This window comes from Eptesicus fuscus, chromosome 15 (genome assembly GCF_027574615.1).
Source record: "Eptesicus fuscus isolate TK198812 chromosome 15, DD_ASM_mEF_20220401, whole genome shotgun sequence".
Classification (NCBI taxonomy): domain Eukaryota; kingdom Metazoa; phylum Chordata; class Mammalia; order Chiroptera; family Vespertilionidae; genus Eptesicus; species Eptesicus fuscus.
In genome coordinates, this window is record NC_072487.1 from 1,293,758 (window position 1) to 1,321,690 (window position 27,933).

The 27,933-nt window shown below is 46.1% G+C and overlaps 1 protein-coding gene across 1 annotated transcript in view; it reads left to right on the top strand.

Annotated features, from left to right (window-relative positions):
* The window catches only part of WNK2 (WNK lysine deficient protein kinase 2), a 114,058-nt gene extending 99,126 nt beyond the window's left edge, over positions 1 to 14,932 (top strand). The window contains 2 exon segments of the mRNA XM_054727096.1: positions 12,258 to 12,369; positions 14,846 to 14,932. Coding sequence (XP_054583071.1) covers positions 12,258 to 12,369; positions 14,846 to 14,871 — 138 coding nt within the window. The 3' untranslated portion in view covers positions 14,872 to 14,932.
* Positions 14,933 to 27,933: the final 13,001 nt, after the last annotated feature.

Consider the following 27,933-nt stretch of genomic DNA (forward strand, 5'->3'; position numbering starts at 1 on the left):
AGACATATGATTTGCAAATATTTTGTGTCTTTGTGTGGGTTGCTTTTTTACTCTGTGGATAGTGCCTTTTGATGCTCAAAAGTTTTTAATTTTCATGAAGACCAATTTATCTATTTTTTTCTTTTGTTGCCTCTGTCTTTGGTGTCATATCCAAGAAGTCATTGCCAAATCCAGGTCATGAAGATTCCCCTATGATTCCTTCTAGGAGTTTAATAATTTTAGCTCTTATGTTTACCCTTTAATCCATTCTTTTGCATGTGGATGTCCAGTTTTCCTAGCAATATTTGTTGAAAAGACTGTCCTTTCTCCATTGAATGGACTTGGCACCCTTGCTACAAGTCAATTGACCAAATGTGCAAAGGTTAATTCTGTATTCTCTATTCTATTCCATTGGTCTATATGTCTGTCCTTTTGCTAGTATCATACTATTCTGATTTCTGTAGCTTTAAGGTAAGTTTTGAAACCAGGAAGTGTAAGTCCTCCAACTTTGTGTTTCTTTTTCAGGATTGTGTTGGTTATTGGCCAGCCCTCGAGGATCCTAATGGGATGTGTGTGTGTGTGTGTGTGTGTGTGCGCGCGCCCATGCTTTTAGGATGACTTTTTTTATTTTTTGAAAAAATGCCATTGAGACTTTAATAGTGATTGCATTGAATCTGTATATCAGTTTGGGTAGTATTAACATATTAACAATACTAAATCTTTCAATCCATAAACATTGCATGCCTTATTTGTGTCTTTCTTAATTTCTTTTTGCAATGTTTTTTTTAGTTTTCAGTGTGTTACTCTTTCAACTCCTTATATTTACTCCTAAGTATTCTATTCTTATTTATACTATTGTGAATATATTGTTTTCTTAATTTTTTAGATTATTCATCATTCATGCATGGAAATACAACTGATTTTGTACCCTGAAACTGCTAAATTTATGAATTAGCTCTCACAGTTTTTTTGGTGGATTTTTAGCGTCATCTACATATAAGGTCATGTCACCTCTGCAGAGAGATCATTTTCCTTTTCCTTTCCAATATTGTTGCCTTTTACTTATTTTTTTTCTTGCCTAATTTCTCTGGCTAGACCTTCTTCTGCTGTATTGAATAGAAGTGGCAAAAGCAAGGATCCTTGTCTTGTTTCTAATTTTAAATCTTTTACCATTGAATATGATATTAGTTATGTGTTTTTTAGATATGTATATCTGGCCTTTATGATATTGAGGAAGTGCATTCTATTTCTAGTTTCTTGAGTGCTTTTATCATGAAAGAGTGTTCATTTTGTCAAATGCTTTTTCTGCATTAATTATGAATGGTAGATCACATTGATTTTCATATGTTAAACCAACTTTGCATTCCTGGGATAAAACCCACCTAGTCATGGTGTATACTCCTTCTAATATGCTACTGAATTCATTTTGCTAATATTTATTTTTTCTTCTTTTTGCTAATATTTTATTGGAGTTTTTGCCATCAATATTCATCAGGAGTATTAATCTGTAATTTTCTTGTGTTGTATTTATCTGGTTTTGGTATCAGGGTAATGCTGGCCACATAGATTGAGTTAGGAAGTGTTCCCACCTCTTCAACTTTTTAGAGAGTTTAAGAAAGACGTGGTGTTCTTTCTCTTTTAAATGGTGGAATTCACCAGTGAAGGCCTCTGGTCCTGGGCTTTTCTTTTTGAGAGGTTTTTGATTGCTGATTCAATTTCACTATTGTTGTAGGTCTATTCAGATTTCCCGTTTCTTCTTGAGTGAGTTATGGTAAAAGAAATCTTTCTGTTTTATGTGAGTTATCCAGTTTGGTAGCTAAAACTTTGTCAATTTGTTCATCTTTTCAAATAATTGATTTTGGTTTCATTGATTTTTCTCTATTGTTTTTCTGTTCTTTATTTTGTTTATTATAATATATAATTAGTTTATTAATTTAAGATCTTTTGTTTTTTAATGTAGGATTTACAGCTATAAATTTCCCTCTGAGAATTCCTTTCTCTTTATCTGAAATATAGATGTGTTGTCTCTTCATTTGTCCCAAAGTATTTGCTGATTTTCCTGATTACTTCTTTGGCCCTTTGGTTAAGAGTATGTTGTTTAATTTCTGCACATGTGTCAGTGTTCTAGTACTTTTTTGTTATTGATTTCTAGTTTCATTAATTGTGTTAGAAAAGATACTTTGTATGATTTTAATCTTTTAAAATGTATTAAGACTTGTTTCATGGCTTACTATAGATCCTGTTTTGGAGAATCATCCATGTGCTAATGAAAAGAAAATATATTCTGGCCCAGCTGGTGTTGCTCAGTGATTGAACATCAACTATGAACCAGGCGGTCACGGTTTATTTCCTGCTCAGGGCATATGGCCAGGTGATGGGCTTGATCCCCAGTGTGGGGCGTGCAGGAAGCAGCCGATCAATGATTCTCTCTCATCATCGATTTTTCTATCTCTCTATTCCTCTCCCTTCCTCTCTTCAGTCAATAAAAATATCAAAAAGAAAGTATATTCTGCTATTGTAGGGTGGAGTATTCTGTAAATATTTGTTAGGGCTAATTGGCTTATGGTGATGTTCAGGTCTTCTCTTTCCTTACTGATCGGTCCGGTTGTTCTATTTATTGGGAGTGAAGTATTGAAGTCTATAACTATTAGTGTAGAATTATCTAATTCTCTCTTTAATTCTCTCTCTCTTTGTATCATTATTGAGTTGGAGCTCTGTTGTTAGATATGTATAAATTTATATATATTGATGGATCCAATGTAATGTCCTTCTTTATCTCTTGTAACTTTTTTTGACTTAAAATTTATTTGGTCTGATAATAAAATAGTCACTCAGCTCTCTTTTTCATCCTTTTACTTTCAACCTCTTTGTATCTTTGTATCTAAAAGGAGTCGCTTACAGATAAGCATATAGATTGACGAAGCTTTTTATTCATTCTACCAATTTCTGCTTATTAATTGGAGAGTTTAATCAACTTACATTTAAAGTAATTATGGATAAGGAAGGACTTCTGCCATTTATTTATTTTCTATATGTCTTACATGTTTTTATTTCTCAATTTCTCCATTATTGCTTTTAAAAATACATTTGAACTCAGCCAGTGTGCCTCAGTGGTTGAGCATTGACCTATGAACCAGGAGGTCCTGGTTCGATTCCTAATCAGGGCATTTGCCCAGTTTGCAGCTCATTCCCCAGTAGGGGGTGTGCAGGAGGCAGCGTATCAATGATTCTCTCTCATCATTGATGTTTCTATCTCTCTCTCTACCTCTCCCTTCCTCTCTGAAATAAAAAAAAATATTTCTTAAAAGTTTAAAAATATATTTGATTGTTCTTTGTAGTGCATAATTTTGATTCCCTTTCTCTTTACCTTTAGGGGGTTACAATTAACATGTTAAATTTATAACAACCTAGTTTGAATAATACCAACTCTTTTAAATAGTATATAAATTTTCTGCTCCTCCATATTTCCATCCTACCCTCTTTGTATTGTTTTTGTCACAGATTGAATTTTTTAAAATATATTTGTATTGATTTCAGAGAAGAAGGGAGAGGGAGAGAGAGATAGAAACATCAATGATGAGAGAGAATCATTGATTGGCTGTCTCCTGTACACCCCCTACTGGGGATTGAGCCCGCAACCCAGGCATGTGCACTTGACCAGCATCAAACCTGGGACCCTTCAATCCATAGGCCGACACTCTATCCACTAAGCCATACTGGCTAGAGCTGAATTTTTAATGTTGTGTGCCCATTAACATATTTATAATTATTATTTATTGCATTTGCCTTTTAAGTTAGACATGGGAAACAAGGAATTACAACGGAAGTTACAGTATTGAGTGTTCCTCACCAACATATTCACCTGTGTAGTTACTTTCTTTTTTCTTCATAGGGCTCTGAGTTACCGCCTATTATCCCTTCATTTCAGCCTAAAGAACTCCCTTCAGCATTTCTTGTGGGGCAGATTTTTTAGACGCAACCTCTTTAGTTTTTGTTTATCTGAGAGTCTTTAATTTCTCCTTCATTCTTAAAGGATTACGTCATTAGACGTAGAATTCTTGGTTGACAGTCTTTTCTTTCTGTTTTTCAGGTATTTCTTCTGCCCATCTCTCTTTCTTCCCCTTCTTAGATGCTCATAATGCATAAGTTAGATCGCTTAACAGTATCGCACAGATACCTTAGGCTCTGTACACTTTTCTTCATTCTTTTTCTCTTTCTGCTTCCCACACTCCGTAATTTCAATTGTAGGTTTCAAGTTTGTGATTATGTACTCTGCCTGCTCTGTCTGCTGTTGGTTCCCTCCAGTAGAATTTTAAATTTCAGTTCTTGTATTTTAGCTCTAATATTTCTGTTTGGTTCCTTTTATAATTCCTGTCTCTATTGATATTCTCATGTTGTTCACCTGTCATTTTCCTGGTTTCCTGTTTGTCCATGGTTTCCTTAAGCTCTTTCAGCATATTTAAGATAGCTGATTTGCCCTAGCCTGTTTGGTCTGATAATAGAGCGTTGGCCCTCAGACTGAAGGGTCTTGGGTTCTATTCCGGTCAAGAGCACAGAGTTCGGTTGCAGGTTTGATCCTTGGCCCTGGTTGGGACGTGTGCAGGAGGCAATCAATTGATGTGTCTGTCTCACATCAGTATTTCTCTCTGTCTCTCCCCCTCCTTCCACTCTCTCTAAAAATTGGTGGAAAAATTATCCTCTGGTGAGGATTAACAACAACAACAACAACAAGACAGCTGATTTAAAGTCTTTCTTTAGTAAGTCCAAAATCTAGACTTTTTCAGGGGTGGTTTCTGCTAATTATTTTCCCCTTTGTATGAGCCATGCTTTTCTAATTGTTTGCATGTTTTATGATTTCTTATTGAAAACAGGACATTTGAATATTGTAAGTAGTAACTCTGAAAATCATATTCTCATTTCCCCCAGTACTTGCTGGCTTTATTTGTTGAAGACTTAGTTTGTGTTTAGCCATTGTTTTGACTAAGATTTCCTTGAACACCAGGAGCTTAATTTGCCTAAGCTTTTACTTCTTACTTCCATTGAGACTAATAGTGAAGACTTAAGGTCTGCTCAGGTCTTTTCTGTACAGTGTCTTGCTCTGGGCATGCACATGGCTTTCTAGATTCCCTAGTACACAACACTTTTGAATGCCCTAATATCCCAAAGAAACTCTCTTGCATGCTTTCCTGTCCTGGCTGTAGGCAGCCTGTGTATGTCTCAATCATGATCTTTGGCTCTGAGCAATTGTGGATGTTTTGATTGTCTTGCAATGTTTTCAACCATACATGCCATTTTTCCGCCCTGATAGAGTTCCACATTTGGTCAGACAGAGATATGCGAACCTTGTGTCAGCCCTTCAGGTAGCCTCCAGACAGATTAGGACAGACATACAAAATAATTTGTGAATAAGATCTCTGTCCCCTCCAGAACCATGGGCCAGGGTACCACACTGGGAATGTAGCCTACCTTCAAGATAGCTGTAAAGGCAGGGAGGGAATGGGCCAAGGGCCAGTAAAATACCACAGTGCTTTCCTACTTTTAAAATTTTGCCTTTTTCTTTATTTGCCTTTTGCTTCTACTTGATTGCTATAAACCTTTAGCTGTTTTCTGAAGTTTTGATAAAGTTAGTTCTGACAGTTTCTGTCATTATTTCAGTGCTTCTTTGGAAAGATGAAAGTTTGGAGCTACCTACTTCTCTATTTTGCTGACATCACTCTTAATGAGTTTCTCTGTGTTTGTGTATATTCTGTCCATTATTGAAAGAGGAATTTTTAAATTTACCATCATGGTCATGGGTTTGTGTATTTCTTATTGTAGTTCTTTTGGTTTTTGCTGTATATTTTTTGAAGCTATGTTATTGGGTATATTCAAAATTAAATTTATCATGTCTGACTTGTGAGTTGAACTTTTAATATTACCAAGTATTTCTATTATGATTTTTTTAAAATATATTTTTATTGCCTGAGTTGGTTTTGCTCAGTGGATAGAGCGTCAGCCTGCGGACTAAAGAGTCCCAGGTTCAATTCCAGCCAAGGGCACATGCCCGGGTTGTGGGCTCGATCCCCAGTAGGGAGCATGCAGGAGGCAGCCAATCAATGATTCTTTCTCATCATTGATATTTCTATCTCTCTTTCCCTCTCCCTTCCTCTCTAAAATCAATAAAAATATTTTTTAAAATAAAATATATTTTTATTTATTTCAGAGAGGAAGGGAGAGGGAGAGAAAGATAGAAACATCAATGATGAGAAACCAAGATGGCGGCATAGGTAAACACCTAAACTGCTGCCTCCCACAACAATTTCACAACTACAACTAAAAGACAAAACGTCTATCACCCAGAACCACGGGAAAGCTGGCTGAGTGGAAGTTCTACAACTAGAAGGAAAGAGAAAAGAGCATTGAGACGTGCACAAGCGCTGAAAAGCTGAGGTACGGAGGCACGCGAATCGGGCTGGCAGCGGGCAACTGGGTGCTTTTTGCAACCCAAAGGGAGACAACCTCCCGATTACTCTGAACTCCAGTTTCTGGGGAGATGCCGAGGACCCAAATTCCTACGGGGAGAAGCTGGACTCTCAGCCATCGGGTCGGAAAGTGAGGGTGACTTTCTTGCAGAGGTGCACCCAGCAATCATTGTTTACTGCACTGGGGCGCGGGACGTGGGTATGTAGAAACGCGGAGACGCAGAGACAGCTGACTGGCAGCCATCGCTGTTTGCCACGCCCTAGCCTAGGGACTCCCTGAGACCCCGCCCCGCACAATCTACAAACCCACCCAAGCTCCATGCAGCGGCTTTTGCATATAAATGGCCTGCCCTATCGCAACTTAACCTAACAAACTGCAGCTCCAGTCAGACTGCTCCAAAACCTCCAAACCCCAAGCAAAGAGGAGAAAACTATAGTTCTTACTGTAGCTCCTGCTGGGTGGCCTCAGACAGTAGCTGACCTGCATCCCATTGGAGATCCAGAAGCTAGAGTATCTAGTGGTCAGTGTGAGATGACACCAGATTTCAACTACTCACATCCATAAGTGACACATTCAAGAGGGCAGATTTAGTGAGCACCAAAGCCCCACTGAAGCAAGTCCTGCCCCATAAGCGTGTCTCCAGCACAGCAGTTCTTCCATTATAGACACAATGGGTCCTCACAGCCAATTGGCCTGGAGGTCAGTTCCTCCCAGTGATACCAACAACAATCAAGACTTAACTACAACAAGGCTGTGCACACAGTCCACAAAGGGGTGCACCAAGAGTGTCCACCTCAGGTAACTGGGAGGCTGACCCATTGGGCCATATAGGACACCTAGCACACAAAGCCACCCTACCAACTCAGGGAAGCAGCGAAAATGAGGAGACAAGGAAACAGATCACAAACGAAAGAAATGGAGGAAAGCAAACAACTGGATATAGCGTTCAAAACCACGGTTATAAGGTTTTTCAAGAATTTCCTAGAAAAGGCCGATAAATTTAACGAGACCCTCAAGGATATGAAAAAGAACCAACTAGAAATTAAACATAAACTGACTGAAATAAAAAAGTATTATACAGAGACCCAACAGCAGACTAGAGGAACGCAAGAATCAAGTCAAAGATTTGAAATACAAAGAAGCAAAAAACACTCAACCGGGAAAGCAAAAAGAAAAAAGAATCCAAAAAGTTGAAGATAGTGTAAGAAGCCTCTGGGACAACTTCAAGCGTACCAACATCAGAATTATGGGGGTGCCAGAAGAAGAGAGAGAGCAGCAAGATACCGAAAACCTATTTGAAGAAATAATGACAGAAAACTTCCCCCACCTGGTGAAAGAAATAGACTTACAAGTCCAGGAAGCGCAGAGAACCCCAAACAAGAGGAATCCAAAGAGGACCACACCAAGACACATCATAATTAAAATGCCAAGGGCAAAAGACAGAGAATATTAAAAGCAGCAAGAGAAAAACAGTTAATTACCTACAAGGGACCACCCATACGATTGTCAGCTGATTTCTCAACAGAAACTATGCAGGCCAGACGGGAGTGGCAAGAAATATTCAAAATGATGAATAGCAAGAACCTACAACCAAGATTACTCTACCCAGCAAAGTTATCATTCAGAATTGAAGGTCAGATAAAGAGCTTCACAGATAAGAAAAAGCTAAAGGAGTTCATCACCACCAAACCAGTATTATATGAAATGCTGAAAGGTATTCTTTAAGAAGAGGAAGAAGAAGAAAAAAGTAAAGATAAAAATTATGAACAACAAATACATATCTGTCAACAAGTGAATCTAAAAATCAAGTGAATTAAAAATCTGAAGAACAGAATAAACTGGTGAATATAATAGAATCAGGGGCATAGAATGGGAGTGGATTGATAATTCTCAGGGGAAAAGGGGTGTGGGGGGTACGGAAAGAGACTGGACAAAAATCGTACACCTATGGACGAGGACAGTGGGGGAGAAGTAAGGGCAGAGGGTGGGGTGGGAACTGGGTGGAGGGGAGCTATGGGGGGGAAAGGAGAAACAATTGTAATCTGAACAATAAAGATTTACTAAATTTTTTTTAAAAAAGAAACATCAAGGATGAGAGAGAATCATTGATTGGCTGCCTTCAGCATGCCCCCTACTGGGATTGAGCCACAGCCTGGGCATGTGCCCTGACTGAGAATCAAACTGTCACCTCCTGATTCATGGGTCAGCGCTCAACCACTGAGGCACACCAGCTGTGCTCTATTATGATTTTTGTCTTTAAATGTACTTTGTCTGAAATTGCTTTAACTGTACTAGGTTGTGTTGGATTATTATTGACATGGTGTATGATTTCCCATTTTTTACTTTCAGTCTTCTTATACCCTTATATTTTAGATGTAGCTCTTATAAACAGCACATGATTTGGGTCTGTTTATTTTTTGTCTTTAAATTATTTTGTTTATTTCCATTTAATGTAAATTATGAAAGTCTATCTTTTTCTTACCCATTTTCTAAACATTACAAAGACCATAAAACACTTTAACTGCATTTACTTCCCTCCTGGCATTTATTGTTTAAATTATGTATGGCCTTTCAATCCCACAACACAGTTTTTTACACAGTTAGTATTCATCTATTTCCATGTTTACCAATTGTGCCATTTCATTCCTTCTTGCCTCTGATCTTCCACCTGGAATCATCCAGAAGATCCTTTATGTGTACCAGTGACTATCTTTTCAGTTTTGGTCTAAAAATGTCTTTATTTCATTAGTGTTCTTGGAGGATATTTTCAATAGTTACACGATTCATGTTGACATTTTCATTCCATTGTTATTTAGCTACACTTGTTTTTGTTGGAAGTAGGCTGCCAATCTGTATGTTGCTCCTTTGAAGATAATAAATCCTTTTCCTTCTGGTTTCTAATAGTTTAATTTTCAGAAGATTTATTAATTATGTGGTGCCCAAGAATATAAATTTTTATCCTGCTTAGATTTCATAGGGCTTCATGACTCCAGGGCTTGATTTCTTTATCAAGTTTTCTTTCCCCCCATTATCTGTTCCCATGCTGCTCCTGCTGCACTCTGCCACTCCTCCTCTCATCCTAAGACTCCAGTCCACTTGTCTTTTTTTTTTTTTTTTTTTTGAGAGGAAGGGAGAGGGGGAGAGAGAAAGAGAAACATTGGTGTGAGAGCAAAACATCAATTGGCTACATCCTGCACTGCCCCTGCCGGAGCTCGAACCCACCTTCGGGGCATGTACCCTGACCAGGAATTGAACCGGAAACCTTCTGGTGCCACACCGGCAGGGCCACATGTGAGGTGTTTTACTCTCATCTTTTGTCTCTTAATCCTTTATTCTGGACATTTTTACAGTCTCCAGTTCTCTGTCCAAGTCCTCAGGCTCCTTTCTCCTCCACTTAGTATTTTATAGTTTTCGGTTTCACCTAGTATTGCCTTGTCTTTTCTTGTGACTTTTGTAAAAAGTGTGTTGGGGGTAGTATATTTTAGAATTTATCTGTGAAAAGTATTGGAAGCCTTAGAAATAGGTTCCTTATTGCTTTGTTTGCCTTTGGGCGCCTTTACACATTCTTTTTGGCTACCTTGTGTAAAGCTCCTGGGCAGGGAACTTGACTACTTAAAAGTTGAAATAACTCTTTATTAGTGACTTATTGGAGTTCTTTGTATGTCCTCCACCATGTACAGTGGACCCTGCAACAGCGCCAGGGTGAGGGTGCCGGCCCCGTGCACCCTGTGTAACTGTCGTCAGCCTCTGCACATGTGGGTTCCCACTGCGCTGGAGACGGCAGCTGGCCTTGAACAGCACGGCTGGAACGGCTCCGTCAGTCACTGAGGTGTGGGTTTTTCTGCTAGTCTGTGGCTTATCTGTTTGCTTAATGGTGAAAGTGAAATGGCAGGCCTTTTAATTTTGTTGAGGACTGGTTTATCAAATTACTTATGTTCAGTAATATTTCTGTTCTCTCTAAGGAATCTGTATCTCTTATGTTCTCCTGTGTGTCGGCTGTTGCAGCCAGGCCGGAAGCACCTCCGATGAGCGGTGTGTGTGATTGGATGTGGGGTCGGGGTCCCCCATGCGCATCGCTGGTTGTACCAGCATGTTCCTGGCACAGACGTTCAGCAGCAGCCGTGCAGGTCCATGTTCCGAAGCCGTTGTCTGTTCCATGAGCCACTCTGTCATCCCTATGGCAAGTCTACTCCCTCCTAATCACTGTGGCTTCATAGTTAGTTTAACATCTGATTGTGTAAGACCTCCAGCATTGATCTTCTTCAAGAATTTCTTGATTTTTTCAGGTTCTTAACATTTCTATATATGTTTTAGAAACAGCCCATCAATTTCTACAAAATAGCCTGCTAGGATTTTAACTGGGAGTGTATTGGTGGTTTTTTGTTTGTTTGTTTAACTGGGTGAGATTTGACTTATTAACAGTATTGAGTGTTCCTATGAACTTGACATATCTGTTCATTTATGTCTTTTTTATTTCCTCTCAGCAAAGTTTTGTAGGGTTCAGTGTAAAGTTGTTATACATATGTCATTAAATGGGAGTAGATGGTTTGGAATGCCAGTTGTAAATTGTATTGTTTTAAAATTTAATTCTGCAGTGTATGTTAGTATAGAAATGCAGTAGAGTTCTGTATCTTGTAACCTGCAGTCTTGCTAAATTTACTTGTTAGATCTAGAAATTGTTCACTCTTTGGGGTGTTCTTCATACACAATCTTGTCATCTGTGAATAAAGCTGCTTCTGCTTTTTCTCCGGCCTGTGCCTCCACTCCTTCCCTTGCCTCGGCTGGGACTTCCCCCGCATGTGGGCTGGAGCAGAGGGCTCTGGGGGAAGAGCATTTGGATCTCACGTTGGCCCGGGGGTGGGGGGGGTGGGCTGCAGGTTCTGCAGGTCTCTTCATGGACTCAGCTGCTGGCTCTCCCTGCGGGATGGGACTCCCGGCCCCTCCCTGCCTCTGCGGGAGCGGAGAGCACCGCGGCTCTCCCTCCAGGTGTGGCTGGGGAACTGCAGCGTTGCATTCCCGGGCAAACCCAGTCGTCGGTGAGACTCTTTTTTAGTTGCTGGATTTGATCTGCCAGCACTTTGTCTAGGGGATTTGAAGTTTTCGGCCTCTGTTCTTGCTGCAGCTCCTGAGGTTTCCGCATCAGAGCATGCTGGCCTCAATGACCTCTCTGTTCACTGCCCCCCACCCCCCGCTCTGGGGTGTGGGGAGCAGGGGGCTGCCCTGCCATTGGCTCGCAGGCTCTGGGCACTGCCCCTCACAGCTCCTGTGGCTCTGTCCACCCTGTAATGCACTGACCAGTCACAAGGAGGCCTTGGGTGGGGTGTGTGGTCTCTCGTGATGCCCTAGGGCAGTGGTCGGCGAACTGCGGCTCGCGAGCCACATGCGGCTCTTTGGCCCCTTGAGTTTTCAGCAAAGGCCAGCTTAGGAGTACCCTAATTAAGTTAATAACAATGTACCTACCTATATAGTTTAAGTTTAAAAAATTTGGCTCTCAAAAGAAATTTCAATCGTTGTCCTGTTGATATTTGGCTCTGTTGACTAGTGAGTTTGCCGACCACTGGCCTAAGGGATCTGGCCTCCGCAGCCGGCTCCGGCCTCGGACGCCCGGGGTTTGGCCAGAGGAGGCCGGGCTGCGGATTTGAAGGGTGCGGGAAGGTGGGCCTCTGCTTCCCGCCCCTCACTGTCACTGCGGTGTCCGCCGTCAGGAGGCGCCCAGGCAGGTCTTGGGACACTGTCCCCCGAGGATGCAGACACTGTGGGACCCGGGCCGTGGAGGCCGCTGACCCAGCCCCACGCCTCCCCTTCTTGTCTTGCAGACGAACTCACCTCGAGCGGCAGTGGGGACACCATTTTTGGCCCTGGCGTCCGGCCCTCTGCCCACCACGGTCATTCCTGGAACTGCCCTGGCCCTGCCCGTGCCCGTGCCAGGTACTGCCCTCTCCGGCCTCTCCTCCCCACCCTGTGCGCTGCCTCTGGGCCAGTACGGAAGCCCGCTCCCAGCTCCCGTGTCCTGGGGTCCCTGGGCCTCCCAGGCTGGCAGCCGGAGCTCTACCTGGGGGCCGGGCGTGGGCACAGCGGCTGGGCCCGTGCTTCCCGAGTTCCTGTGGCCACCTGCGGTCAGCATGCCAGGCCCCAGGCCGTGGGTCCTTAGCTCTGTCCAGCCACTTGCCAGACGGAACGTGCTGCATTGAACGCCCATAGGAGCCAGGCTGTGGTTTGGCCTGCTGGTCCTGCCCCCCTGCCCGAGGTGCCCGGGGAAGGGCCTGCTGCAAACCCCACTTACCCCCAAGGTTCCCATGGGCCACACTCACCGTCTTGCGTCCACTTTCTGTGCTTGAATCGATGCTCCGCGCGTTGTAACCGCCCTGCAGGTTACAGTGCTTTGGACTCCGGCTTCCTGCTCACTGACGGAGAGATGTTTAAAGAATCATGTATTGGAAAAGGTGTATTTCATTTCCAATGGGCTCGTGTGTTGATTTCTTATTTCCCATTTTAAGTTGCAGAGAGAGATCAGTGGTTTACAAATCGGAAGCTGCAGTCTGACCTTTAGTTTCTGTAAGTGGTTTATTTTTTTTAAATTGAACTGGTGACCTTGACCATGAAGAGTTGCAAATGGTCGGAGCCCTGCTTCCTGCGTAGGAGGCCCCTCGGGCTCCACGTCTGGGCACAATCATGGCACACCCACGCTGCCAGGGTGCGCTCCCTGTGCCGTGCGTTTGTCTCAGTAAGGAGCCTAGCAGCTGTGTTTGGCTGTGTGGAAGCTGCTGGAAAGTGCTAGGTGAGCCCTCATGCCCGCAGCCAGGCAGGGCTGCTGTGAGGGGGAGGGGAGGGCCTGTCTGCTCCTGGGAGCTGCCTCCTTCCCACAGACACAGCTCCCCTGGCTCGGCCGCCCCTCCTGCTTGCCCTCCTTCCTTCCCCCTGAGGCCTGGGGCCGCCTGCGCCCCCCTCTGTGGCCTGCTCTACCCTCCATATCCCCCCTCCCCCCCCCCCCCCCCCCCCCCGTGGCCCCAGACTGCTCTCCAGACTCCATGGCTGCCCAGCCAGGGGCCGGGATTCCTCCCGGGACTGGCCCAGAGCAGCAGGAGCCTGGCGGGAGCTGGAGGCCCTGCCCTCGCTGGCCACTGCCCGGGAGGCGCTGGGGCTGCGCAGCTGTGCCTGCGGACGCCCGCTCTCCTCCGGGCCCTCGCCAGCACTGCTCACCTCGGGTGTCAGTTTATTGCCCCATCGGTTCAGTTAGAATTGGCTGTCGGTGGTTACGCAGCTTCTGCCGGCAGCGGCGAGGCGTCTTTCCCGCCAGGTGCCCCTTGGTCCCGGGTTGAGTTTTGTGTCTGGAAGCCCCACCCGCGCCCTCCAGCCCCACGGCACCCTCGGGAGTGTTGGCGCTCGGCCTTGTACAGCAGGGTCCGTGGCACAGAATCCCCAAGAGACTGTACGTGAAGGAGACCAATAAACATGTTTGTTTGAAAATAGTGTGAAACAACATTTTCTTACTGTGTCCACATGAAAGCTGAACCACGAGCCTCAGGAGGACAGGAGGCGGCAGCCGGGTGGGCGGGTGGCGGCGGCACCGTCGCCCGTGGAGTCAGGCTCGGGAGGCACGAGTGGGTCCTGTGGACTCGGCTTCTGCTCCGCCCGCGGGTGCGCCTGGGCCCGAGGATGGCGGCCTCCTCACTCCCCACCACTCAGCCTGAGCTGCATGCAGATCGGGGGCTCTGCCCACGGACTAGTGAGCCTCATGGTCAACCCAGCGGGGTCCCCACCCCTGTCTCCACGGTGGCTGTTTCCAGGAGAGCTGGGTTTGCTGGCCCTGTGGGTGCGGGGGGTGGGGGGGGCAGACTCTAGGCCTTGTGAGAGGGGGGTTGGGGCGGGGCCACCCAGGTCATGGAGGTGTGTCTGCTGTACCGTAGGCGCTGGGTTTGGGAAGGCTCCTCCTCCTGGCCGACCCCCTTTCGCTCCCCTGCGCCCCCCCTCCTCCATGGGACTCGGCATGTATTTCTGGTCTCTTGCTCCGAGGCCTGGGCCCTGCACGCACAAGCTGGGGTCACAGTGCCTTCTGTCCACCCGGCGAGGCGGCCGCCGTCTGCAGGCCTCGCTCCCGCTCGCGCTGCCCTGCGGTCAGGTCTGGGGCCTCTGCTCCGGAGCGGCCCCCAGCTGCCTGGGTGCCTCAGCTCACTGCTGGCCTCGGGCCGGGCAGCTCGCGGTTGCTGTGCCACCAGAGCAGGCGGCAGCCCCTCCCTGCCAGCCCAGGTGTGGGGCTGGGGTCCTGGCTGGTTCGAGCAGCTGCTCCGTGTGCAGGCGGCGGGCACAGGGCAGGCTGCGGGCAGGCCTCCCAGGAGCGGAGCCCCCTCCCCGGGCCGGGCGGCCAGTCGGGCCTGTAATGAGCTGTGGTGGTTTTGTTTTCTAGATTCTGAGAGTGAGAAGCCCAGCTGAGCCCAGGCGGGCTGACCCGACCCGACGCCAGGCCCAGGTCGTCTCGTGCAGAGAAGGCGAGTCGGCGCCTCGTGTCCGCGCACACTGTTTTGTAACCACTTTCTAAGCGTTTTTTTTATTCACAATTGGAAACACAAATGTAATGCAAGAATAAAAAATATTTTGGGGGAAAAAGGACTTTGGTTTTTCAAACTCTCCTTTTCAGCGGCCCCGAGGAGCAGACGGCCTGAGGCGGCAGCAAGGGGGGCGCTGGGAAGCTCGGGGCCACGCAGGGCGTCTGGGCGCCCCGGCCGAGGGCTCCGGGTGGTGATGAGCTTTGCAGTGTCGCCCCAGTTAGTTCCAGGTCCTCACCCAGGGCAGCCGGAGAGGTCAGAGGGCGACACGGCCGCGCGTCTTGGAGGAGCAGCCTCGCCCGGGGGGCAGGGACCTGGCCGTTTGCAGGTGCTTCCCCCTTCGGGCCCAGGGCAACGCCCATTCCTTCCGGGTCCCTGGAGGCTGAGCAGCCGTGCTGCCTCGGGATGGCCCCGGGCCTGCGACCTCTGCACCACAGCTCCATCCATTCCGCCAACCTTGGCTCTCCTGCTCGGGCACGGCGTGTGCCCCCCACACTCACACACTGGCACGGGCATCCCAGCCGCCTGAAACGCTCTTCGTCCTGAGTCCATAGTGCAGGTCTGCTGTCCCCATGTGGGCCCTGGGGCACGCTGTGAACAGGGGGCCGGGGGAGCCCACGTGTCATCCTGCAGGGGACGGGGTGGAACCAGCCTGGCCTGGACCGCTCTTGCTGGCGCCAGGGCCTGGGCAGGACGCGGGCCCCACGCTCGGGTGGGAAGGGCACTCTTGTTTACCCTGATTTCCGGGTAGCAACTGAGTGTTTGCTTGGGAAGGAGTGGGGGTCAGGATATCCGCACCTGGGGTGTCGCCGCTGGAGCCCAGGTGCTGTGAAGGATACAGCTGTGGCAGGTGTCCCCAGAGTCATTTCCATTCCGCACAAGATGCCCGCTGGGCCTCGCTCCTCCAACTGCCGGTGAAAGGTGAGGGGGTGGTCTGCTCCCCCAGCTTCCCAGAGCTCATGGGCGTGCGGGCTGCCCACCCATCTCTCCCCAGTGGACCTGCCCGCCTGCGCCTGGGCGCCAGGCCTGCTCTGCAGGGGCCTGATGCCGGGGCGGGGGGGGGGGGGGGGGGGGGGGGGGGGTGGGTGCCAGACATGGTGGGGATCTCCCTTTTCCGCGTCCCGTGTGGAAAGAGAGATGAACGAACTGGTCCTAAGTGGAGGCGGCCAGGGATTGAGAAATAATAGAAATAAAGAAAACAAGACGCAGAAATAGATTCATGAAGCTGGGGCTGGGTGGGACGCCATTTTTCCTCTCTGATGGAGAGGCAGCATGACGACGACCCTGAGCCACCCAGCAGGTTTATCTTATCTCCCAAAATCCAGGAAGTAACACCAAAACTTAGGATCAAAGGAGCTTATTTGCATTCTTAACTAGGCCCCAGCATTACTGGATTTACATACCTAGACCCGCCCCTGCCGACACCTGGGCTGCTGTGAAGTCAGAACCGATAACACGTCCAGCCCCGTTGGGGAAGCGTGTTCCCAGGGCGGGACTCGCCTGCGCCCTGAGTTCGGCTGAGGATGATTAAGGAAATGCCCAGGGGCCTCCCAGGCGCCCTCTGCACTGCTCTGTGAGGAGCAGAGGCGCACGCGTGCAGCAGACGAGACGCAGTCCTGGGTTTTCACTGTTTGGTTTGTTCTCCCGTCATCTGTGACTCATGTGCTGGGTTTCTCTCAGTTTACCTTTTTGGACAGCAAATTTATTTAATTCATTCATTTCAAGCAAGTAGCATACAGGTGCTAATGGTAAAAATTGGTAAGCTAGTAGCTAATGGTAAATGGTAAGAATAGTACAGGAGCTGATGGTAAAAGCTGCATGGGCAGAGGGACCCGTCACCCCACGCCGCGGGGGGCGTGCCCCAGGCAGCCCTCGGCGCAGCCAGTCTGCCCGCCCATGCTGGGAGCACTGGCTGGGGTCCCCTCAAACGGACGTGGCCTCTGGAAGCTCCGCTCTGCAGGTTGATCAGGCCACCCCCGGGGGCAGTGGATCCTGCGCACCCAGCAAAGCCCCAGGTAAGCCCAGTCCCCGGTGGTTTTCATCGGGGGTTTCTGAAGGCGGAGACTGAGGGCTGGGGGAGGGTGGGTGATGCTGAATGGTGAGCTGTGCGAGCCTCGGCGTTTTCCTTCGTTCAGTTTCTGATGTTGCCTTGTCTGGTGCTCACTGGTCAGTGACCTAACCAGGTTCAGGAACCAAGATTCTGCAAAATACCCCATAATTGTGCATCTTTAAAGCAAAAGGCAGAAATTAAAAGTTGTGTCATCATTGCTGTGGGGCAAGCCGCCATTGCTTTCTGCTTAGCATAAGGGACTAACATATTTTCTTAATTTCTGACTACGCTACGTCACAGCCAAAGCAATTAAAACAGTCCAGACGACATGGCTCAGTGGTTGAGCGTCAACCTATGAACCAGGAGGTCACGGTTCGATTCCCGGTCAGGGCACATTTGGGGATTAAACTACCTGATTTAAAAGTGTACTATGAAGCTACAGAGATCAAGGTTGTGTGCTAATGGCATTAAGATAGCTTAGTAAATCAATGGAAGGCAATAACATTTGGACACCTGATTTTCAACAAAAGCACAAAGGCCATTCAGTGAAGAGAGGATAATCTTTTCAACAGCTGATTTTGGAACAGTTGGCTCTCCCTGTGTAAAGACATAAAACTGACCTGTACTTCTCCAGCTACAACAATCAAGTCAGAATGGGCATAGACCCAAATATAAAACATAAAAGTGTAAAAATTTTAGAAAAAATTAAAAGATCTGTACGACCTTGAGCTAGGCAAAGATCTAGATACAATACCAAAAGCACAATTCATTTTAAAAAGAAACCTTCATGAATTAGAGTTCATCAAAATTAAATACTTCTGTTCAAAATACACTGTTAATAGACTTGAGAGACAAGCCACAGACTGATACCTGATAAAGAGCTTGTATCCAGGCATAAAAAATTCTAAAACTGCCATAACAAGAACATAAACCAATTCTCCAAAATGAGCCAAGGATTTAGAGATACTTCACAAAGAGAAGACATGAATGGCAGAGAGCAGCGAAAAGCCCTCCCTGTCCTCGGCCATCACCAGCACCTGGCCGTCACAGCAGCGAGCCGCGGCCTGCTTCCGGAAAGGCCGGGTGCGCCGGGACTCCCGCTGCCGGCGGGAGTGCTACCTGGTTCCAGTCCTCGGGGAAACCACTGGGCGTTCCTTGAGGAGCTAACTGTGTTCACCCTGTGACCGCTTTCCCACTCCTGGGCATTCACCTACGGAATGAGAGCAGGCCCCACTGAGGCTCGCGTGTGAGCGTCACAGCAGCTTTCGCAGAGTCGGGAGCTGGGGAACTGGACCCCAGCTGTCCGTCGAAGGCGAGCAGTGGACACGTCGTGCGCTCTCCCTACGTCGATGGTCAGCGACGGGGAAGAACGTACCCAACAAAACGGATACATCTCAAGTGTGTGCCACGTGAAGACACCCGCCCAACGGGAGCACCGCCTGGGTATGTGATCACAGGTGATGATGTTACTGGGGGGGGGGGGGGGGGGCGGGTGGCTCTCGTCCTTTCCTGCCGCTCCTGGGAGTGGCATTCTTGTGATATCCCAAGAAAAAGAGTTTCTGAGACTCGCGCGGGAGGATGAGAAATGTTTATTTGTGTGGAATCAAATCCAGGAGTGTCCAAGGCCCCCTCTCGCTCAGCCCCGCCACAGAAGAAGCGTAGCTGGGACTTCATTCGAGCTCTAATCAGAGCCAGTGTCCAGCTTCCTTCCCATGTTGGAGTCGAGTCCAGTCCGGCATGAGGCTGGCTCAGCTTGTGTTTCCGCTCAAATCCACTGCACGTGGCCATACAGGTGGACGCGGAGAGCCAAGAGCCACGCGAGCAGCAAGAGAGGCAACGGAGGGCAGTTGGGAGGGCTAACGGTCTCTGCTCCCAGGTGTGATGGAGAAGGACCTCCCTCGCCCGCCAAGGTCACTACACGCACCTGTCCGCTTGTTGACCACTTTCCCCCGTGCTCTGTGGGGAATTGGCTGTGGTTCCCTGGGGAGTGCAAAATTGCAGCTTCTTGGTGAAGTTGCACAAATGACATGCCTATAATGTGTGCCTTCTCTTTGCTCCTTTCCTGTCTATATTAATAAAAGCCTAGGTGGCCCTCGCGCACGACGTTGTCACAAGATGGCCGCCACAAGATAGCCACATGCACAGCGGAGGCGGGGCCCAGCGGCCTCTCTGCATAGTGAGGCCAGGGGATCCTGAGACTCCATGCAGTGTGGAGGAGGCCAGCCCCGGCATCTCCTGCGCCTCGCACAGAGGAGGTGGGTCCCACAAAGGAGGCGGGTTGCAGCAAGGGAGGGCAGTTGTGGGCGATGGGCCGGCAGGGGAGGGCAGTGGGGAGGGACAAGGCCTGCAGGGGAGGGCAGTTGGGGGGGAGCAGGCCTACAGGGGAGGGCAGTTGTGGGCGATGGGCCGGCAGGGGAGGGCAGTGGGGAGGGACAAGGCCTGCAGGGGAGGGCAGTTGGGGGGGAGCAGGCCTGCAGGGGAGGGGAGTTGGGGGGGAGCAGGCCTGCAGGGGAGGGCAGTTGGGAGGGACTAGGCCGGCAGGGGAGGGCAGTGGGGGGTGACCAGGCCTGCAGGGGAGGGCATTTGGGGGGGGGACCAGGCCACCAGGGGAGGGCAGTTGGGGGCGACCAGGCCTGCAGGGGAGGACAGTTAGGGGTGACCAGGCCGGCAGGGGAGAGTAGTTTGGGGCAATCAGGCTGACAGGGGTGTGGTTAGGGGGTGATGAGGCTGGCAGGAAGAAGCAGTTAGGGGCAATCAAGATGGCAGGCAGGCAAGTGGTTGGGAGCCAGCAGTCCTGGATTGTGAGAAGGATCCCAGATTGGAGAGGGTGCAGGCTGGGCTGAGGCGCACACACACACACACACACACACACACACACACACACACCGGCATGCACAAATTTCATGCACTGGGCCTCTAGTAAAGTATAATAAACTACAAAGTCACACTTAGAAGCAAAACACGTGTGGAGACTGTGGGTTGTGAGGAGTCCCCTGGAAGGTGGAGAGCAGGATCTGTGGGACACCGCAGGAGGCGGGTCACTACCAAGGTGCCCAGGCTTCCAGGTGGAGGGGGCTGGGCTGGGCAAAGGGACCACAGTAGTGCCGGAGGGATGACCCCTTCCCATCTCATTTCCTTTGGGGCCCAGTAAAAAGGCAAGAATGCCTACCTCCCCCTGGGTGGGATGGGGAGACCAGGCTGTGGGAAATGCTGCTCAGTCCTAAGAGAGGCCCAGAGTAGAGTCCAGCAGGAACGAGCAGCCCTGCTTCTCACTGGTGGAATTTAAAAATAACTTGATAACAAAAGAAGAAAGTGGAAAAAAATGCAGTTCTCTTACAAAAAGATACATATTTTATCATATTGTTGAATTTTCTCTCAGACACACTTTCTAACAAAAAAAATCAGGATTAGCCAGATACATATCATACACACACACACACACACACACACACACACACACACACACCAGAGGCCCAGTGCACGAAATTCGTGCATGGCGGGGAGGGGTGACCCTCAGCCCAGAAAAGCAGTTAGTTACCTACAAGGAAATGCCCATACTACTGTCAGCTGATTTCTCAACAGAAACTATGCAGGCCAGAAGGGAGTGGCAAGAAAGAACCTACAACCAAGATAACTCTATCCAGCAAAGCTATCATTTAAAATTGAAGGTCACATAAAGAGCTTCACTGACAAGAAGAAGGTAAAGGAGTTCATCACCACCAAACCAGTATTATAAGAAATGCTGAAGGCTATTCTTAAAGAAGAGGAAGAAGAAGAAAAAGATAAAGATAAAATAAAAAATATGAAAAACAAAATGGCAACAAATACAAACCTATCAACAACTGAATCTAAAAATCAAAATAACTGAATAAGAAATCTAATGAACAGAATATACTGGTGAATAAAATAGAATCAGAGGCATGGAAATAGAACAGACTGATGATTCTCAGAGTGGAGGGGGTTGGGGGACTGGGAAGAGATTAAACAAAGATCTTATGTGCATATATGCATTACCTATGGACACAGACAATAGGGTGGCGAAGACCTGGGTTGGGGCAGGAACCAGATGGAGGGGCAATGGGAGGAAAAAGAGGGACATCTGTAATAATTTCAACAATAAAGGTTAAAAGATAAGACATGTATTAGACATAGAGGTCAGAAAAATGATGGTAAAGATGCTCAACAGTATGAGAAAAGATACAGTAACTAGGAAGAATGACACAGCACTAATAAAGAACACATTGGAAGGAATACACAGCAGATTAGGGAAAGACAAGGATCAGATTAGTGAATTAGAAGACAGGGTAGATAGTGCACACTCCCTCCCAGGAGCACACCTGTGTCCTCTCCCTCCCCCTCTCAGGCACATTAGCATCAGCTTCTTCACTCACAAGCTCCAAGGGCCCTTCCTTTATGTCTATAACTTGTTTCCTAAAACCATTGATTCTAGGAATTACTTTTTCTACCTCTGTGATTTAGCCAATAAATGTTATTTTTAAAAAGATAGGGTAGAAAAAAATAATCAGAGATCCTAAAAGAAAAAAAAAACAATTAAAAAACAGGAGGACAGCTTAAGGGAGCTGTGGGACAACATGAAACATAACAGTATTCACATAATAGGTGCACCAGAAGGAGAAGAAAGTGAGCAAGGGATAGAGAATGATTTGAAGAAATAATGGCAGAAAACTTCCCTAATCTGGTGAAGGAAAAGGTCACACAAGTCCAGGAGATACAGAGAGTCCCAAGCAAGAAGAACCCAATCAGGCCCACACCCAGACACATCAAAATTAAAATGCCAAAAAATAAAGACAAATAAAGAATCTTAAAGACAGCAACAGGAAAAGCAAGTTGTTACCTACAAAGGAGCTCCCATAGGCTGTTAGCTGATTCCTCATTAGAAATTTTATAGGCCAGAAGGGAATGGCATGAAGTATTCAAGGTAATGGAAAACAAGGATTTGAAACCAAGATTACTATACCCAGAAATGCTATCCTTTAAAATAGTTGTTGAAATAAAGAGCTTCCCAGCACAAAACAAAAAACAAGAAAAGGGTGGGGGCTAAAGAAGTTTATCATCACAAAACTAGCACTACAAGAAATTCTAAAGGGACTGCTATAATGAGAAAAAGAAATAGAGAAACATAAGCATACAGAATTAAAATGGCAATAAATAAGTACCTATCAATAATAACCTTAAATATAAATGGTTTAAATGCTCCAATCAAAAGACATAGGGTAGCTGAATGGATACAAAAACATGACCCAACTATATGCTGTCTACAAGAAACCCACCTTAGAACAAAAGACTCACACAGCATAGGGAAGGGATGGCAAAAAATTTCCATGCAAATGAAAACAAAACAAAAAGCTGGGATAGCAATACTCATATCTGACAAAATAGACTTCAAAATGAAGGCCATCACAAGAGACAACAAAAAGCATTATATAACACTAAAGGGATTGATCCAACAACAAGATATAACCCTGGTAAACATATATGCACACAATATAGGATAATTTAAGTATATTAAAAAACCTCTAGAGGACTTTAAGGGAGAGATCAACAATGAAACAGGCACAGTATGGGACTTTAACATCTCGCTGACTTCACTGGGTAGATCTTTCAGACAAAAAAAAAAATTACCAAGGAAACAGAGACTCTAAATAGGACACACTGGATCAGATGGATTTAATTGACATTTATAGAGCATTTCACCCCAAGCTGCAGAATATACATACTTCTCAAGTGCACATAGATCATTTACAAAGGTAGACCACATGTGAGAACACAAAACAAGTCTCTACAAGTTCAATCAGATTGAAATTATATCAAGCATCTTCTGAGATATCAGTGGAATGAAATTAGAAATCAACTACAGCCCTAGCAGGTTTTGCTCAGTGGATAGAGCGTCAGCCTGCAGACTGAAGGGTCCCAGGTTCAATACCGGTCAAGGCCATGTACCTTGGTTGTGGGCACATCCCCAGTAGGGGGTGTGCAAAAGGCAGATGATCAATGATTCTCTCTCATTGATGTTTCTAACTCTCTATCCTTCTCCCTTCCTCTCTGTAAAAAATCAATAAAATATATATATTTTTTAAAAAAGAAATGAACTACAGTAAAAACCCTCAAAAATATTCAAACACATGGAGGCTAAATAGCATGTTGTTAAACAATGATTGGGTTACCAATGAGATCAAGAAAGAAATCAAAAACTTCCTGGAAACAACTGAAAATGAACACACAACAACCCCAAATCTCTGGGACACAGCAAAAGTAGTCCTGAGAGGGAAGTTCATAGCACTCCAGGCCTACCTCAAAAAACAAGAAAAATTAATAATAAATGATTTAACACTACAACTTAAAGAATTAGAAAGAGAACAACATGAAAATCACATAGTAAGAAGAAGGCTATAATAAAGATTAGAGCAAAAATAAATGATATAGAGACTAAAAAAATACAAAAAATCAATGAACCTAAGAGTTGGTTCTTTGAAAAGATAAACAAGATTGATGAACTGTTAGATTCATTAAGAAACAAAGAGAAATGACCCAAATAAATAAAATCAGAAACAGAAGTGGTGAAGTTACAATTGACACCACAGAATTACAAAGAATTGTGAGAAAATACTATGAACAACTATATGCCAACAAGCAGGACAATGTGGATGAAATGGATAAATTTTCTAGAAAAATACAATCTTCCAAAACTCTATCAGAAAGAATCAGAAAACCTGAATAGGCCAATAACAACTAATGAAGTAGAAGCCGTAATCAAAACGCTCCCAGCAAACAAAGCCCTGCTCAGGATGGCTTCACAGGGGAATTTAACAAACATTCAAAGAAGAATTAACATCTACCCTCCTCAAACTATTCCCAAAAATTCAAGGGGAAGGAACACTTCCAATCTATGTTTATGAGGCCAGCATTATCCTAATTCTAAAATCAGATAAAGATACTACAAAGAAAGAGAATTACAGGCCAATATCCCTGATAAACATAGACTCTAAAATCCTCAACAAAATATTAGCAAATTGGATCTAGTACTATATTAAAAAGATCCTACACCAAGTGGGATTTATTCCAGGGTGCAAGGCTGGTACAATGTTTGCAAATCAATAAACTTGATACATCACATAAACAAATTGAAAAACAAAAATCACATGATCATATCAATAGACTTAGAAACAGCATTCAACGAAATCAACATCCTTTTTTTGATAAAAACTCTCAACAAAGTGGGAATAGAGAAATAATACCTCAACATAATAAAGGCCATATATGACAAACCTATAGTGAACATCATACTCAATGGGCAAAACTAAAACTACTTCCCCTAAGAACAGAACAAGATAGGGATGTCCACTTTCACCACTCGTATTCAACACTAGAGGCCCGGTGCATGAAATTCATGCACGGGGGGCGGGGGTGTCCCTCAGCCCAGCCCACACCCTCTCCAATCTGGGACCCCTCAAGGGATGTCCAACTGCCCGTTTAGGCCCAATCCACCAGGATCAGGATCGTGCCTAAACAGGCAGTTGGACACCCTCTCACAATCCAGGACTGCTGGCTCCCAACCACTCACTGCCTGCCTGCCTGATTGCCCCTAACCACTTCTGCCTGCCAGCCTGATCACCCCCTAACCACACCCCTGCCAGCCTGATCGACACTTAACTGCTCCCCTTTCAGTCCAATTGCCCCTAACTGCCCACCCCTGCAGGCCTGATCACCCCAAACTGCCCTCCCCAGCAGGCTTGGTCCCCCCCAACTGCCCTCCCTGCAGGCCTGGTCCCCCCAAACTATCCTCCCCTGCAGGCCTGGTCCCCCTCAACTGCCCTCCTCTGCTGGCCTGGTCACCCCTAAATGCCCTCCCCTGCAGGCCTGGTTCCCCCCAACTGCCTTCTCTTGCAGGGCTGGTCCCCCGCCAACTGTCCTCACCTGCAGGCCTGGTCACCCCCAACTGTCCTCCTCTGCCAGCCCGGTGACCCCTAACTGCCCTCCCCTGCAGTCCTGATCACCCCCAACTGCCCTCCCTTTCAGGTCTTGTCCCTCCCAACTACCCTCCCCTGCTGACCTGATCACCCACAACTGCCCTCCCCTGCCAGCCATCTTGTGGTGGCCATCTTTGACCACATGGGGGTGGCCATCGTGTGTGTTGGAGTGATGGTCAATTTGCATATTACCTCTTTATTATATAGAATTAGTGTCCCGGTGCATAGATTTGTGCACATTGAAAGGAAATTAATTAGAAGAAATATATTAATATCACTATTTGCCCTTTCTCTAAAATAGAAGTGTCAACCAAATTCACGATTGACAATGAAAGATAGAAACACACGCCTGAAATTGGCTCCAGCAAGAGCTTTATATATATACTAGTAGATAAAGTTGCATAATTAGACCTGCTTTCTGATGTAGCTAAACTTTTTCTAGCCCAGTGAAGCACTCCAACTTCTCTTTCAGGTAATTGTCAGCAACACAGCAGTAAATATCAACACGAAGCAGATTATTATTGTAGATCACGCAGGGAGAACAAAGGGTGAAATATTTAACTGCAGCAGTGTTTGACTATATTCTGCGCAGTGAGAAAACCTGAAGTCATTTTCAGGGTCCACCATTTCTTACTTCTTTTCAGTCGAGTCAAGTTTCTAAACTTTCTAAATCTCCATTTCCCAGGAAAAGAAAATAGGATTCTACCAAGTCTCCTATCTACCTACTCCAGGACTTCTGTGAGGATCGAATGAGATGAGGCACGGGAAAACGCTTCACAGACATTTGGTTAAATTGTAAAATGTTTGCACCTGGCTATAAGGCCAGTCAGGTTCCTGGGTTGAAGAAACTGCAAGGAGGCTAGTCGCTAGGGAGAGGAAGTCGGGCATTGCTACGTGATGTCATTACCTGGTGCCCACAGCGACTATTTCTGGGCTGGGCTGGGCTGGGCTGTGGGCTGCATTTTGTGCCATGGGGTCTAGGCAGCGTTGGCTGTGATTTGGTGGGGTGTTGTTTCAGGGTAGTAGCGGGGCCTGTGTCCCACTTGGGGGAAGCTGAGTGTTGGTTTGCCAGTGCCAGGTCCGTGGTGCCCTTTATTTTTAAATGGCCAGTGCGCGTCATAGCAGCTCCTGTGTTGAGCAACTGCCCCTTGGTGATCAGTGCATGTCATAGCTACCAGTCGGACAGATGGACACTTACCCTTTTATATAGAGAGATAGTACTGGAAGTCCTAGCCACAGCAATCAGACAAGAAGAAAACATGAAAGGCATCCAAATTGGAAAGGATGAAGTAAAACTCTCATTATTCACAGGTGACGTGATAGTGTACATAGAAAACCCTAAAGACTTCACCAAAAAGCTACTAGATTTAATAAATGAATTTGTCAATGTAGCAGGATACAGAAATCAATACCCAAAAATGGCTTTTTTATACACCAATAATGAATTCTCAGAAAGAGAAACTAAACAATCTCATTTATCATTGCAACCGAAAAAGTAAGATACGTAGGAATAAGCTTAATAAAGGAGGTAAAAGACTTGTACTTGGAAAACTACAGGACATTTAAAAAAAGAGATAGAGCCCTAGCTGGTTTGGCTCAGTAGATAGTGTCAGCCTGCAGACTGAAGGGCCTTGGGTTCAACTCCAGTCAAGGGCACATGCTGGGGTTGTGGGCTCAATCCCCCAGTGTGGGACATGCAGGAGGCAGCCAATCAATGTTTCTCTCTCATCATTGATGTTTCTATCTCTCTCTCCATCTCCCTTCCTCTTTGAAATCAATAAAAATATATTTTAAAAAAAGAGATAGAGGAAGATATAAACAAGTGGAAGAATATACTGTGTTCATGGAGTGGTAGAATTAACATTAAAATGGCCATACAACCCAAAGCAATCTACAGATTCAATGCAATCCCTATTAAAATACCACTAGCATATTTCAAAAATCTAGAACAAATACTCCAAAAATTTATATGGAACCAAAGAAGACCCTGAATAGCTACAGTAATTTCAAGAAATAAGAACAAAATTGAAGGAATCACAATACCAGATATCAAGTTATACTACAAAGCCACAGTACTCAAAACAGCCTGGTACTGGCACAAGAACAGGCATATAGATCAATGGAACAGAACAGAGACCACGGAAATCCACCCAAGCCATTACACTCAATTAATATTTGACAAAGGAGCCGAAACCGGTTTGGCTCAGTGGATAGAGCGTCGGCCTGCGGACTCAAGGGTCCCAGGTTCGATTCCGGTCAAGGGCATGTACTTTGGTTGCGGGCACATCCCCAGTAGGGGGTGTGCAAGAGGCAGCTGATCGATGTTTCTCTCTCAGCGATGTTTCTAGCTCTCTATCCCTCTCTCTTCCTCTCTGTAAAAAATCAATAAAATATATTTTTTTAAAAATATTTGACAAAGGAGGCAAGAGCATACAATGGAGTCAAGACAGTCTCTTCAATGTTGGAAAATTGGACAGATACATGCAAAATATGAAAGTAGTCCACCAATTTACACCATACACAAGAGTAAACTCAAAATGGATGAAATACCTAAATGTAAGTCGGGAAACCATAAAAATCCTAGAAGAAACCACAGGCAGCAAAATCTCAGACATCTCTCATAGCAATATGGTTATGGATACATCTCCTTGGGCAAAGGAAACTAAGGAGAAAATAAGCAATCTGACTACATCAAAATAAAAAGCTTCTGCACAGCAAAAGAAACCATCAGCAAAATGAAAAGGGAGCCCAGTGTATGGGAGAACATATTTGGCAATGATATATCTGGTAAAGGGTTAATATCCAAAATATATAAGGAACTCACACAACTTAACAAAAGGAAGACAAACAATCCAATTAAAACATGAGCAAAGGACCTAAATAGACACTTCTCCAAAGCAGACATACAAAC